Raw genomic sequence first — 15,099 nt, 5'->3', positions numbered from 1 at the left:
AACTTTCACCTGTAAAATTAGTTAGAAACTGAAGCCCCAAGAAGACCAAAGGTGCTACCACCTGGTCTGAAGTTAACAACTCCCCTTCACCTGGACAAACCATACACCCCAAACTGTCAGCCACCTCAAAGCTCCCACCTACGTGTACCACCTTAGAACCAATCCAACTTCAGCAGAAAAACACATAGCAATCTCTGTTGATGGTCAATGTCAACACTTGCCATTTTGTTTACAGATGATTAAAGGAATCACTCACTAACTTGAACATCAGAGTAGAAACATCTCAACCAAAGAAAGCAAGCCACTCTCAGAAGACTACTCTAATCATCAGCTGCTGACTGGGATCAATCCTGTTGAAGTGCCAACACTATAAAAAGAAGAACACATGATTAATAGATCAAAGAGTATGTAAGAACACAATTCCGAAGTTGGATAATTCTAGGGAAGGACAGAAGAAAAAGGGAGAATTCTACATTTCAGACCTGCTCCCAGTCACATCTTTGCATTTTGTTCAATTAGTTTGTAATGCAAAATTATGACATTTCTTGAAGTAAGAACTAGCCTGAGCACTGCCATGCCTTAGGTGCTCTGCTGGTCTGGGCCTGAGTACACTGCCCAGGCATACTGAATACCTTACACCATGCATCTTGGAAATGGTCTCCCAAACTTTTCTGCCTCCCCAAGATTCTACAAATTCGTTTTCATAATTATAGTATTTGATCCATTCAGACTAACACAACTTATTTAGCTGACAGTGACTTCTGACATTAATATTATGCCACTATTCTTTACAAAAAGAACAGATTTTATCTTTTCCACAGAACAATTTGGAACTTGCCAGCAAACAGCTATTGTGAATAATACTCTTCCGTTCTTCCTTCACAACTGCCTTCTTAATTTCAAAATTTTTCTCTTCTTTTGATTTTGCAAGATTTCGGTCATTAAAAAGCTACAGAAGGTTTCTTTGTTCTGAAACAGTAATGGATCAGTCATTGAATAAACTACACCATCTGTCCTCCCCCGCATACTGTGCTTTTAAGTGACATTTATTTAAGGGTTCTACTAAAATAAATCCAGAACTACATAAGCACAACCATATTTATTCATTTCTCTTAAAAACATATGCTAACATGAATTTGGCTAAATCTTTTGATTTTGGTCTTCTTCAGCTACTTGACTGCTGCTTTGGAAATTTCGCTACTTTACTTCTACAAGTTCTGCCTTAGTTACTCAAGTTTTCCCCAACAGCAGAGTTGCTTGATATCTAATGAAAACCTCTAAACAGCAACTATAAGAACTAAAAGCAAGAGCAGAGGCAATTGAGCCTTTTGTTTGTAGATAAAAGAAAAGAACAGCGTTCATATTTTGAACTATCTTTTTTATTATAGCAGTGGCTCCTCGGCAAACTTCTGAAATATTTAGGTTCCTCAGTTCGCAGTAAAAACTTCCTTGTTACTTCTAAGTCTTCAAATATTTTGGGGAAAAATACCCACTTCTGAGTAACAGTTATCCAAGTTTCAATGACACTACGTTCCAGACCATAAATCAAAAACCTTTACCTCACAATAATTAATGTTTTGTATAGTAAATCAAAACATAAATGATAACAAACCGACAAAAACCTTTACACAAGAAACTCCCTGTGTTTCTGGAACTCTTCTGGAACATCAGGAAGGCCGAGAATTACCAAATGAAAATCGGCAGAGTTTATCATCAGAATGTTGCTAAAGAGCCTATCTTCTTTGGGCCTGTGACTGAGTTCGTTATGGCAAATGCACAGACACACAGAAATCAACAGTACAGTGAAACAGAGGTTCCCAACTGCAAGGAATGTCCCCATAGGTAGCTTTGCATCCTGCATTTAATAATAGTGCTAAACAGAGATGTGCTACAGATACTCAAGCTGGGTAGAAACACAGAGCATTAGTACGATCTTTTTCCTCTTCCATTCCTTACCTTTATCTGTAAAGATTTTTCCTCCCTGAATCACAGACCTGACTCTCAGTTACAGGGGAGGAAAAGAAACAGCACCATCATTACAGAACATATGTAATTCAGAATGGCCTGACAGTCCACCCCTTCTTCCCCCTATCCCTTCAGTCACCATGAGGCCTTCCATCTTTTTAGATCCCCGTGTCTGAGCTCCTGTTCCTACTCCCCGTATTTACAGCATTGGAATCTTAGGGCTGGGAAGAGGAAGTTAAATGTAACTGAATCACTGCTGACACCTGCCGTCGGCCCCGAGAAATCTGTGTTAATCAGGCCTGGTGTACTTAATACAGTGAAATATGGAAAAAAACCCACATTGTACAGGTTCTCTCTCCCCCCAGTTCTCAAACTCGTAATGTTGTAGGTCCAGGGAGCAGGAATGGGTGCCAATCAGGGGCCTAGGAAGAGGAGTTAGAAACCACCTCACTACATAAGCCAGGCTTTGCTAGCACCAATTTGAAGTGAAACTTCAACCAACTCAGAGTAAGGTGAAAGACTGCCTCATCCCACGAACAGTGTGGGATCACAGAGCCATCTGGTATAGAAAAAGGATTCCAATGCTGCCCAGCTACTAAATGAGGTTTCTAGACAAGATGATTTACATACTGAGCACGTATTTGTAACAAAGAGGAAATTAATAGGAACATCCTATAGGAAACAAGGTAGTGAATGGCAAGCCACAATACCAGTGAAAGAAAGATGGAGACACCAAGTGAAAAAACAAGCCTTCAGCTCAAGTGTTATTTACATTTTATTATACAAATGCAAAAATCCACTAGAGCTACAAATACCTACTTCCCTCTAAAAACGAATGCCTTAGAAACATAGCAGGTGGCAAACAATTCACAAAAACGGCTCCAACGCGTAACAACCGTTTTTTTTTCCAAAGTTATGAAGCAACTAGGACAAGAATATATACTGTTAGTATTCATGGTGAGAGTACCAAACAGCAACCCCAAGAGGCCCTCCATGGGGGATCACTCCCAGGGGACAGAGCCGTGCCCCCACCACGCGCTGCTCTGAGGGGCCTCGGCTGTGAGTGAGCCCTGGGGACCGTCCCACAGCCACGCAGCAGACAGACAAGCCGTTGCGGCGCCTGCTCACAAAAGGAAAATAAACCACACACAGCTAATCAGGACACAACCAAGCGGTCACGTCTTGTCTTCAGGTATTTTTTTCTTCTATAAGCCAGACCGACGCAGACACACTGTACAGGCTCTTTTATGCAAGTCAGTCACCTTTGATACGCGACAGCCAAAGGGCACAACGCATTTCTTTCTCCAAACTCCCAAGTTTGAGAGGGTGCGGGTCTCAAAAGACATCGCGGCGCAAAACTAACGGCTAGCCTGCAAGAGCAGACCCGGAGGGCGACAGAGGAACCGCCGAGAAGCGAGCGCGCTGCCGGCTACGGCCCCCACCGCCATATCGCGACCGGGAGCGACACCCCGGAGCAACCCAACGGCTGCCGGAAGCAAGGGAGGACCATCCCCGCCTCGGGCGCAGGCGCGGTGCGGGAGGCGCGTGACCCCGCCCCGACGGGGCGGGCTCTTCAGCGAGGCCACGCCCCTCCCCGCCGCGCGCGCGCGCGCGCGCCCCTTCCTCCGCGGCCCCAGCGAAGGTGCCGCCACCCGCTTCCTGCCGCGTCCCAGCGCCGCCGGGCCCGCTGGAGCCGCCCCCTCCTCCGAGCAGCGGCTGGAGCCTGGGAGCCTGCGCGGCGCGGCGGCTGGGGCGAGCGGGGAGATGAACACGGTGCTGTCCCGGGCTAACTCGCTCTTCGCCTTCTCTTTGAGCGTGATGGCGGCGCTCACCTTCGGCTGCTTCATCACCACCGCCTTCAAGGAGCGGAGCGTGCCCGTCAGCATCGCCGTGTCCCGGGTCACGCTGTGAGTGTGGGCGGGAGAGGGAAGGGAGTGGCGGAGGAGAGGAGGGCCGGGCCGGGCGGCGGCTGCCCGCTGGGAAGGGGAAGGGGAAGGGTTTGTCTGGGGGCCGCTGCTCTTACGCCGCTGCCCGCCGAGGAGCCACTGCGGGGCGAGTAACGGCCGGGCGCGTGAGGGGACGTTAACGTCTGGCTGCGGGACGGCGCAGACGCGAGCGGAGGCCCGCCGCCGCGGGAGCCCCTCGCTGCTCTCGTTCCACCGGCGGCACCGGCCGGGGCCGCGGAGGTAGGTCTCCGCTTCCTGCCCGCTCCCTCGCTCCCCGCCTGGGCCAATGGGAGAGCCCCACGACGGCGCTCCGCCACCTCACGCCCCGGCCGGGCGGGAGCTGGGGCGGTGCCGCCCGCGTTGGGCGTTTCGCCGCCGGTCGGCGCGGTAAACTACTGACCTGCTGAAAGTGCCGATGAGGGCCGCTGTGTTGAGGCATGCTTGCTTGCGGACACCACTCGCGTTCTCTCCAAGAGGCTGGTGACTTACAGGGCAGTCGAGTGAACTGCTTTCGACAGTTTTGAGGGTGCAAGGACCTAAATGAACATACGGTTTATCTCCCTAGCACCTTTTTATTAATTAGCAGTTCCCTTATATTTTTCCACTGGTAACATATTTTCTTTTTTGCGAGCTCTGTGACAGTAAACTGACTGGGATAGTTTATCTTCCTGTGAAATGCACCAGGTGTAAAATACGTAATACCATATCAAAAGCATGTTGCCCACATGACACAATATGCCGATGCAAACTTGTGCCAGGGGAACCTTTTTTACATTTTTTTTTTTTAAAAAGAAAACTTTGTCACAGGAAGTTTCCGTCAAGTTAAGTGTGTACGTCGTGGAGGGCTGTAGTTTCACGAGCAGTTGAGCAGCTGCTACTGCCACCAAAAAGTGGAGGTCTTTGCTGCTGCTTCTAGCCACATACATGGTCCTTTTCCAGAGCTGCACAGGCGAATGGGGCTCACAGGATACTGAGCTGTTTTAACTCAACTAATGAGTTTGTTTAGTTTGGTTTTGGCCAAGTTAGTGAGCTAAAGCAGCTCATGGAGCTTTGGACCACCCCCAAGGTACATGGCAGGAGTGGATAGCTAGGAGCAGGGTCTGAAAGGGGAGGTGAATGCAAATGGAGAGTGGGAACCGCCGTCGCCTTTTGGGTTGGTTTAATATCTCAGGAAAATAAACCCCATATTTATGCTAGATTAAGGATTGCAAACAGCATAAAACCAGCATGAAAGTGTATTTTTGAGTGTTCTGGTGAGCTTGACATATATGAGGTAGCATACTAATGATTAATTTGGATGAAATTTATAGTGCCGTGTCAGTCCCTTCCGTGATGTGCAGATCTGGTATTAATGAGAGGCGTTATACCTTAGTTGCTTTTATTGAATTTCTGTGAAGTTCTGTACACCCCAGGCTTAAGGGCTGTTTTTCCACCAGATTGACAAAGATTCAGAAATGAAGTCAAGTGCTTGATAAGGGTTACTACTTAAAAAGATGTTGCTTTTTTGCAAAGGGATGGAAATTTGTACCAAGGCTTAAATTGGGAAGTTTTGATTGTGTTTTTCTTAACTACTGTCTCCAAAAGTGTTTTTTCTGCTGGTAAACTTTTTTTTTCTTTTCGATTACTAAGCTTAGTGTTAATGAAGTTATATTTTAATGGACTAATTTTCAAACTGGAATAAATGTAACTAAGAAGTTCATACAATTTTTGGTACGTGAGGAATTAAGGTTCATAGCTGATTGCCAACCTGCTTATGGTATTCCTGTTTGTAGAGGGTAAGTTCGGTAAATTGATAAGCTTTGTGAATATGTATGAAAATATGTGCTGTGTCTCTGTTATTTTCCAGTTTCTTTTTCTAATGTCATTTAGTGTGGCAATGTCAGATATTCCTCCAAATGTGGATTTGTAATAAAGTCTTCCAAAACGATATGATTTTCCATAATGTAGAAGAAAACAAGCATTTTCTTTATACTGCTACTTAAATACATTCCAGGGAGAAATCTTGTAAGTTGTGTGAACTGCAAACATAAACTCTGTTTTATCAGAATGGTTGGAGTGTCTTGTATGAGACTGAGCCCTAGAGGCTTTTTTTTATGGAAAGTTGAGAAATACTGAATAATACTGAAAATGGTTGCTAGCAGACAGCTATGCTGCCGGTGTTCCAATCAGCTTTATATATATAATATTATATATTACTATGTAAAATAGCCATCCCCATATTTTACTAAAATGAAATGTAATGCAGTTTAGGTACAGATAGATACAGATTTTTGTTAACAGGAAAAGGTCTATAGGCTATTTGTGTAACTTAAGACTACTGTGGTGGCAAGGCCTCTCATTCAAAACTGGAGCTCCATAATCCCTGGAAGGCAGGTTTTATTTTGTAATGTTGATTATATTTTAGCCAAAAGTATTTAAAAGAAAGCACAGAAAATGGAAGAGGGAAATATGTAATAAGAATAATAATTTATGTAACGCATGAAAGAGAAGTAATGAGAAAGGATAACCTTGTGTTTTGTTTTGTCTTAGAAAAAATGTAGAAGATTTCACTGGACCTAGAGAAAGAAGTGATCTGGGATTCGTCACATTTGACATTACTGCAGATATCCTTAATGGAAAAAATGATTTGTGAACATTTTGAAATAACATCTTGACATCTATTTTTGTTACCTTATAATCTTCAGATATTCAGGACTTGAGGAAAACTTGCAATTTGTCTTAAAATATAAATTTAAAGCAGTGACAAGTAGTATTTTACATAGCTAGGGCAGTAAAATAGAACTTGGAATAGCTATTCTGTCTCTAGTAGATGACACAGGGCAAGTTATTTTCTCTCTTTATTTTATGCCTGTTTTTAGAATCAAGCTCTATAGTGAAGTGCACTGTATCTAATAATGGGAAGTGCAGTTTAACATCTGGACAGTATTACTATTAAGTGAAGTTTGTGTTGGTGGTTTGAGGTGTGAATTAATTATAGGGTTTATATAACATACTATTTTGACTGTCATACTGGATTTGGAAGCTCCGATGCACCTTTCAAACTCATTTTGTTGTGAGGCTTTCAACATACAAGTTGCATACAAGTACCTGTCTTCCTTTGAAAACAAAAAGACATTGTAATCCTTTACTTGCTTGGATGTTAAACTACCAAATCTTTAACATTGAATAGTATGAATTCTTCATACTATTGAATAGTATTCATTGGGAAGCATATGAGGTACTACAAAATCTATTACATTACTTTTTGGCCTCTTCTCATTGCTGTTACCTTTCTGCAACTTTTCTTTTGTATTTCTCTGCTTCCCTGTTAATCTGTTTTTTATTGGGGAAAGAGGGTTGTGTGTGGGTATTTTTGTTTGGTTGTATTTTTGGTAGGTTTTTTGACAGCAGAAGGGAATCATTCTTAGGATTTAGGGTCTTGCTATAAAAAAAAAAATCTGTGTTTTTCTGCGGAAGTCGGTACCAAGTATGAGGCAGCATGCTTTACCTCAGGTGATTACACTAAGCCTTGCTTCGCAGCTGGGCTGAGATTCCTGGGATTTTTTCCCTGTCTGCTGTTTTTTGTCACTGTGTTTAGGCAAGACATTGATTACCTCTGTGTTTTGGTTTCCCTGATTTGGAGAATACTACATTGTGTAAGCAAACCAAACAAAATACAAATCTTGAATGCGTGTGAACGCTGGATAAACAGGTTAAACAGATTTTTGCAGGTGTGTGTTGCACAGGAATAAGAGGGATTTTTTTTTATCAGCTGGAAGCAGGAGGGGTGAACTCCTAAGGCTGAGTTTTACCTCTGAAATGCTTATACATATTAAAACCAGAGACTAAAATTCTAAAGTAGATGAATTGAATTGTGTGCAGTGTATATAGGGGGAGGTAGAGCAAGGCAAGACAGGCCTTCTAAAAGAAATGTTCTTATACAAGGATCAGTCTGCAGTATGTGGACATAAAGATGCTGTGTTTTAATGACTTTTAATAGTAGCAGTAGTTTTAACTTTTTTTTTATAAAAACTCTGACTTAATCTTTCATGCCTGGCATAAATAAACCTTGCAGTGTGTAGAGTTGTAAAATACAACTTTCTGGTAGGGTTTTTTTTTTTGGACAAAATTTGTAAAGAGATACCAGTACATGGGCTCTCTTAACTAATGGAAACAAGTTGTTAGTCCTAGGAAGAATTAAATAAAATGACAGTTAGAAAAAGAAGCTAGGGAAAGGAAAGAGGAGGAAACAGTTTTCACAAACTCTTTTTAGCTTACTTAATTCGTGGTTAACTTTAGCAAGTGTTAAGAAATCTCACAAAGGAGATATTCAGAATCTTATTTGTTGTTTTGAGTTAGATGATGAAAAATGTTCTAGTAAAATAGCTAGTCTTGCAGCAACAGCAGTTAATGATTTAATTTTTTCCTTACTTGCCTTTTGAATTAGTGGCTTAAAATGTGATTTAGTCTTGGGATGAGTGGAACAAGATAGAACAGATTTTGAGGATGGTTGGGGAATCTGTTTAATTTATTCTTTGAGATAGTGGCAAATAGAATAAAACAGAGGACTGGGAAATAAAAGGTTACAGCTGATCTTTATTGTGAGTTAAAAGGTCTTCTCCTTAGCAGTCACACACAGTACATTTTATTGCTAAATAAACAGACAAGTATTTAGAATATCAGCTTTATTATCCTGACAGTCTCAAGTGGCAGTCACCAGTTCTTTACTGTTGATCAAAAATCTGAGCAGAGTTTTGTTCCAGTCTAATAAGCTGACTTTCTTTGTAGTAAGTAGGTAATTAAATTTGCTAATTTCTGGTGTCCCTTCCAATATGAAATACTTCCCATCTATTAACTTCTCTAATGTGGGTATTACAGGCTCTTTGAACCCTCTACACTCTGCCAATTTTGTATTATATATATTGTTTAATGCTATTGTATCTCGATCCACAGTTGGATACCAGTGTTCTTTGATAGTATAAATAATCGCTTTGAAGATATTTACTGAAGAATTCTGTCTTGCCTTTTATGTTTAAGGTTTTATAATAGATTGTCTAGCAGCGGATTATGGTTACTAGCTTGCAGTGTCAAATATAGAAGTCTCAAATCATTGGAGGAAATCGCTGTTAGATTTCATAAATACTAAAAAAACCAAAACCTCAAACCAAAAACCTGTTGCTTTAATATGATTAAAATATATGTTAGAACTCCTGGAAGTGCTCTGATTTATAAATAAAATGAGGTATGTTAAAACATAAGAACTCACTGTAATTATCATAGTCTATTTAGATCTAGTAAAAATAAAACAAGGTTATGTAAGTACAATATGGTATTTTTCTTAACTCGCATACATCTGCAGAGTATATTTGATTGGAATGTTAAACAATTGTTTCTATATTTGTCCGCAGAATATTCAACGAAAAACAATGTAAGTATCAAAAAGAAAGTGGAAGCAAATACCCATTTTGTACTGCAGCTATTTTTAACATTCTGAAGTTCTGCTGGGAAGAGTTAAGGCACCAGCATTTCCTACTAGCTTGGACTGTTTTTACTGGCCTTCATGATTGTTATTTTCTTGAGAGTTTAACTGCAGGGTGGGAAGTTCACCCTCATGAAACCTGAGTTGATATGTGCCCAGCAGAGTGAGAGAACAGTAACACATGCTTTGTTGTTCACTTAAAATAGTGGACTGTAAATGAGTGTTTTCACGTATTTGCTCAGTCTGTTTTACTTTTCCCTAATGTTCTGCAGTTGACTGCTGTTAGAAACAAGATGTAGTGGCCTTTGGTCTGGCCAGGTGTGGTGGGTCTTTTCTTTATAGATCACAGAAGTTTTGCCCATACCAGTTACTGTAGCCCCATAATACATTTATGTTACCTTGTCATACTTCTCAAAATAATTGGCCTTGCTGCATCCTTTAAATTGGTTGCTACTGATATTTCACTTTGGGTAGCTGAAGGCTTTTTTCACTGATCTGATAGGAGCTGTGTGGAACAGCCTATGGAAAAATTATTTTAGTGAAACACCATGCTGCCATGGTACCACTGAATTCTAGTTTAAGCTACTGTGGTCACATTGCAAGGATGTAGTGAAGGCTTGGGGTTTTTTCTTAACTTGCTGCACAAAACTATCTCCTTACTTTTCTTTTTTGTTTTTTAAAAGTACCTTAGTTATTTTATACATGCTGGTGGATATTGTGTTTGTAGTAAAATAGTTTTTAGGGTTCTTTATTAGGGTCTGGGACTTAATTGTCTTGTTTCATCTTTTAGATTTTTTTTTCACATAAATCACTTTCTCACAAATATTGAGAAAAATTTTTTCCTAAATTGTTCTATAAGATACTAAACAAGACTGTTTAGCACTTAACTACTTAAAAGAACAGTATAAAGTTTCAAATATTTAAGAATTTGGGATCCGTCTTCTGAATTGTTCATGCAGTTCTTGGGGTTATGCTTGCAATTCAAGTAGAGATTTTTTCCATTAAAGTTGGAAAAATGTTAAATACCTAGGCAGTGTCATGATAGCTCAGTTTAAGTCCTTTATTTGAAACAAAGTCTAAATACCACTTTAAAAGTGACTTACCTTTGCAATTGAGAAGGAAAACCCATCATACTTTGTAAGACTTTTAAAGCTTATGATTTTTTTTAAATGGCTTTCTCATGTTTTATTGAGTTGTTCTTTGTTGTTTCCATTTATTCTGTGCCACACTTCGGTGTGTAGTAGTACTAGTTTCCCCCCCCCATAAAGCATTATTTTGTTAAATTAGTTATGGATTGCAAGCATGTACTTCAACTTCAGGGCTTTTAGATGAATAATGCTATGAAATTCCAGTGACTGAATATGATCTTGTAAGGTACCTTGCTGACTTAATTACAATTGTATTTTTAGGCTCTAAACCAGGTGGTCCTTTGGGACAAGATCATGTTGCGAGGAGATAACCCAAGGCTGTTCTTAAAAGACATGAAGTCAAAGTACTTTTTCTTTGATGATGGAAATGGTCTCAAGTAAGTAAATCCTATTATTATTATTATTCATAGTGTCTTGATTTACTTGCATACTTTGCATTTTATATGTGTTTTTATTGCTGTGGTAAGGTACCTGTATTCTATCTGATATTCTGTCAGTCTATTGCATCTTTGTAGTTTGATTGTTAGAAGATGACCTTGGGATACAAGATATCCTGTTTCTTCTTTAGATGAGAAGATGCACTGCAATAGGCTTCTGGGTTTCTGCTTCCAATATTCTTGTCTGTGTAGAATTGGTTCTGTGATGCACTCAACTCCGAAGGAGTTCGGTAACAACAGTAAAAAAAAAAAAAAAAAAATCTTATCTGGAAAACAGGTAATACTTCATGAAGTAACTACATAAAATTAAAAGCCCATTGTTTCTGGATCAGGAAAACAATTTGTATCCTATTTTATTTAATATTAGTAGTTACTAATTAAATTGGTTAACTTGAGTATTTGTGCTGATAGTCTTTGTTGCTTTTGCAGGGGAAACAGGAACGTCACTTTGACTCTCTCCTGGAATGTTGTACCAAATGCTGGTATTCTACCTCTTGTAACAGGATCAGGACATGTGTCTGTACCTTTCCCAGATACCTATGAAACAACAAAAAGTTATTAAATTATGATACTGAATCCTAAGCAAGATATTTTTATACTTGTATATTGTGAATAAATTTTATTGCGGTTTCTTCTCTCATCCCATGCAACCCTTCGGTGAAAGGTACTTAATTTCCTCAAGTGTAACAGCATAGGAAAAGGAAATGAAAGTTCAGGGTTTTTTTTAAATAAAACATTGAAGCTGAAACTTAAGGGAAAGGTAAACTGGGGAGTAATGGTTTTGGGGGGAAAACAGAGGAATTTTTTTTATTTCTTTCTCCTGGCCATCTGGGTATAGATCTCCTTTTCTTTTAAATAAACATTTTTAAACCAGAAGATAGTCTTACTGTGTTTTCTGAGATACTGTGATAGTTATTTAGTCTGTGTAGAACTCAAATACACCTTCTGGAGTCAGTTTCTGTGAGTGCCTGAAGGAAGTGGCTATTCTGTTTTACAGCATTTTGCTAAATGCACGCTTAGCATGTTACAGTAAGGTAAGCTTGGTCCTTTCTAGGACTGCCAACAGCTACTTTGAAAACTGATAGTTCGTTATCTGTCAGTCAGCCTGCAGATCTTACTTTGAGTGCTGTTGATGTAGCCCACGTGCAATTCTGTATTATAAAACACTTTAATAACTGCTTATAATGCAGCTAACTGGAAGAATAAAAGAAATCTTTTCAGTGTGTTAAGCGTGAGTCAGTAAGAAAAGTAAAAGCTTTAGGTAAAGAAAGACTGTCTACAAAGCAGCCACTTGATTTTTATTGGAATCTGCTCAGCAGGAAGATTGAACACACTTGTTCCAGAGGGGGCTGGGACACCTAATATTAGAGGGGCCTTTCCATAGCAAAGAATGGGACAGATGTTCTCCAAAACAGTCTGGGAAAACATTTAAGAAATAAGATTTCCCATGGGAATATAGAGAAATGTAGATAGATTTACCAGCTTGAATATGGATATGAGTCTACCTGCGAGTCTTCCTGATTTGCATCAACCAGGAAAGGTAGCAAGCAGCGTGTAGCAGTTTCAGTCAGCACTTCTGCTGAAGAAGTGGCCTCTCTGTGGCTGCGCATCCTGGTCTTTGTGTCCTCCTTCACTCAGCTACAGCCACAAATGCTTGTCATAGTTGGGAGGACAGAAGGAAGAAAAGAGGGTACCAGGATTGCCTCTTGGCAATAATGATGGTTTATATTGATCGACTAGTGCTTCTTGCTCATTGTATATCCAGAAAGAGGAGCACTTGCCACTATCGCCTTCCTGATGTAGTTCTTAATGTACATGTATATATTCAAAGTATGGTAGAGGTTAATTTATTGCCAGACGTGGAATGTTCTGAATGTGCTGGGGACTTTCAGAAAGACCAAACATAGTCTGAAATTAAAACCATGATTTTTTTTTAATACTGCAAATCAGAAAAAATAATAGGAAAAATGATGAGAATTGCAGTGTGACAAACCTTTTGAAAGAAGAGATGTAAAAGATTGGAGCAGAGTCTCCCCCTTTGTTGTGAGTTCACCTAAGAGGTGACAGATTTTGAGGAAGCCAACTTGATTTTAAAAAGGGATCTTTAATATTTGTGAATTATCCCTAAGTGACTATTTCGTACATTCTCTGTGTTGGTGTATCAATCAAGGAGGTGTTGAAAAAACTTCCAAAAAGTGCTTTGTCTTTTTACAAACAAAATTTTGTTTAAGTGTGAAAACTAAAAAATTATTTTCACAGGAATATTTTAGGGCAATTTTTCATTTGTGTCCAGCATATTTACATGAATTTCAGTTCTCTGAACTTGTGCTGTTTTCCACAGATTAAGATAATCAGCACACTGAAATACATCCTATTATTTCTGTGCTTTGATATCAAATGTATATATTGCTCTAAAAACTGAGAACTTAATACTTAGAGATAATTGGGCAAAGTTGTGGAGTTGTTTTGTTAATTGCCAAGTAAGTGATTGGTTTCTTCCTAAATTATATTCCTGAAATGTTTACTGAAACTTATTTCTTGTGGCTTGGCATTCATCCACTTCCCTATATTCCTTTGGCAGTACTCTTCCAATGAATATAAAGGCTGTCTATGACAGAGGTGCTTTAATTACAAAGACAAGGATCCGCTGTCAAAAACCATCAGAGATAAATCTACATTCTTTGCTTCAAACATCATGCCTGAAGCTTTTCTAGCCTTTCCCAGTGAAGAGAAATTATGTTTGAGGTAGGCATTCTAGAGAGATGAAGAAGAAACCATCGCTGAGTTATGTTCAACTTCTTAGGGAGAAGAACTTGGATTTATCCTGAGGGAAAGGCCAGCACAGATGAGCACTTAAATGATACTGTAATAGCTTGCTCTTCCCTTCGCAGCCACTGAGCGAAACAGGATACTCTGTTCTCTTCTTGGTTCAGGGAGCAAGGAGGCAAATTCCTCAGTTGGTCTCTTTAAAGCCTTTAAAAAAGTAAAATGACTCCCGTATTTTGTTGTGACAATTCTCAAACCATTTATAAAAATGCTCTTTTATGGAAACAAATGGCATTTACTTCCTCTTGTGTCTTCTGATACATCTTATAAAAAGAAGTATGATTGCTGGCAGCTGATTGTTCTCTTAGATGTGTTACTAACTAAATAACGATGTTTTACGTAGTGATGTGTACAAAAGATGTATTCCCTAGCAACTGATTTACTTAATGGGAAAAGGCTTGAAACCCTTTTGGAGGAAATTTGAACCAAAACCACTTCTGATGCATTTCAGATAGCAATTTATTGAGGTTCTGGAGACAGTTCTTCTCTAAGGACTGAAAAATGCAAACTCTTAAAGTAGCCTGGGTTTCCATTTACTGCTGAGAGCACACAGCACAACATGGAAAGCCCTATGCAGGAAAGGAAAATAATTTAAAAAACTGTTTACAGCTCTGCTCCCCTGTGCATACAGTCTTATTTATGGATTAGCAGAACAGATACTGAAAATAGAAAGATGTTGAGAAAATGACTTCTAACTATTGGTTGTTTATTCTTTTAATAAGTTTCTTCTGAACAATGAAATTGAAGCTAGCTATTACATTGCTTAACACCCAGATTCAAGTAGAGTTCCTGCATTATATTTGGATTACAAATGTTGAAAATGTTATTCTTCTGAAAATTATTTCATGAGAAGTTTTGCAGGAACAGTTCTGTAAAATGAAAGCTATTTAGATTGAAAATTCAGGTATTGGAGGAGCAATCTTACTCCAAATTAGTGTCAGAAAATACTTAGAAAATAACTATTTGTAAGTCTTTGGTATTTAAGGAACGTTATTCTGGGTTTTTTGGCTTCTTTATTTTGAAAGAAAATTGAGATTTTCTCCATTAAAAACAGCTTAAAACTCTTTTTAAAACATTTTAAACTGTTCATGCAAACAAACAAGCAAACGGACATACACACTTTAGCTTGAAGAGTCCCATTCTAAGCACACAGGTAAATGTTTGTATTACAGTAATCACATCAGGCATATTATTATTAAACAAAAAAAATCTAAAACTTAGCTTGAACAAGCCAAACTGCTGCTGGATCTTTTTCTGGCGCCCTCCACCCCTTCCCTGGGACCATGTGTGTGAATCTGCACCTTCTTGAAGAGATGAGG

The 15,099-nt window shown here is 39.5% G+C and overlaps 2 protein-coding genes across 4 annotated transcripts in view; one reads left to right on the top strand and one right to left on the bottom strand.

The window, feature by feature from the left end:
- Nucleotides 1–4,161, bottom strand: part of ASB5 (ankyrin repeat and SOCS box containing 5) — a 42,572-nt gene extending 38,411 nt beyond the window's left edge. For 2 of the 3 annotated variants that reach the window (XM_072861797.1, XM_072861795.1), the window contains exon 1: nt 3,798–4,161. The gene's annotated coding sequence lies outside the window, so the exon portion shown is untranslated. Of the gene's footprint in view, nt 1–3,227; nt 3,558–3,797 lie in introns of those variants that run through there. The other variant, XM_072861796.1, reaches the window with a different exon arrangement.
- SPCS3 (signal peptidase complex subunit 3) lies at nt 3,588–11,830 on the top strand. Its single transcript, XM_072861802.1, has 5 exons — nt 3,588–3,872; nt 6,441–6,516; nt 9,244–9,318; nt 10,779–10,894; nt 11,384–11,830. Exons 1-5 carry the CDS (start codon nt 3,730–3,732, stop codon nt 11,514–11,516), a joined length of 543 nt encoding a protein of 180 aa, XP_072717903.1. The 5' UTR covers nt 3,588–3,729; the 3' UTR covers nt 11,517–11,830.
- The last annotated feature ends 3,269 nt before the right edge of the window (nt 11,831–15,099 follow it).

This window comes from Ciconia boyciana, chromosome 5, assembly GCF_034638445.1.
Source record: "Ciconia boyciana chromosome 5, ASM3463844v1, whole genome shotgun sequence".
Lineage (NCBI taxonomy): Eukaryota > Metazoa > Chordata > Aves > Ciconiiformes > Ciconiidae > Ciconia > Ciconia boyciana.
This window is presented reverse-complemented; position numbering and strand designations above follow the sequence as displayed.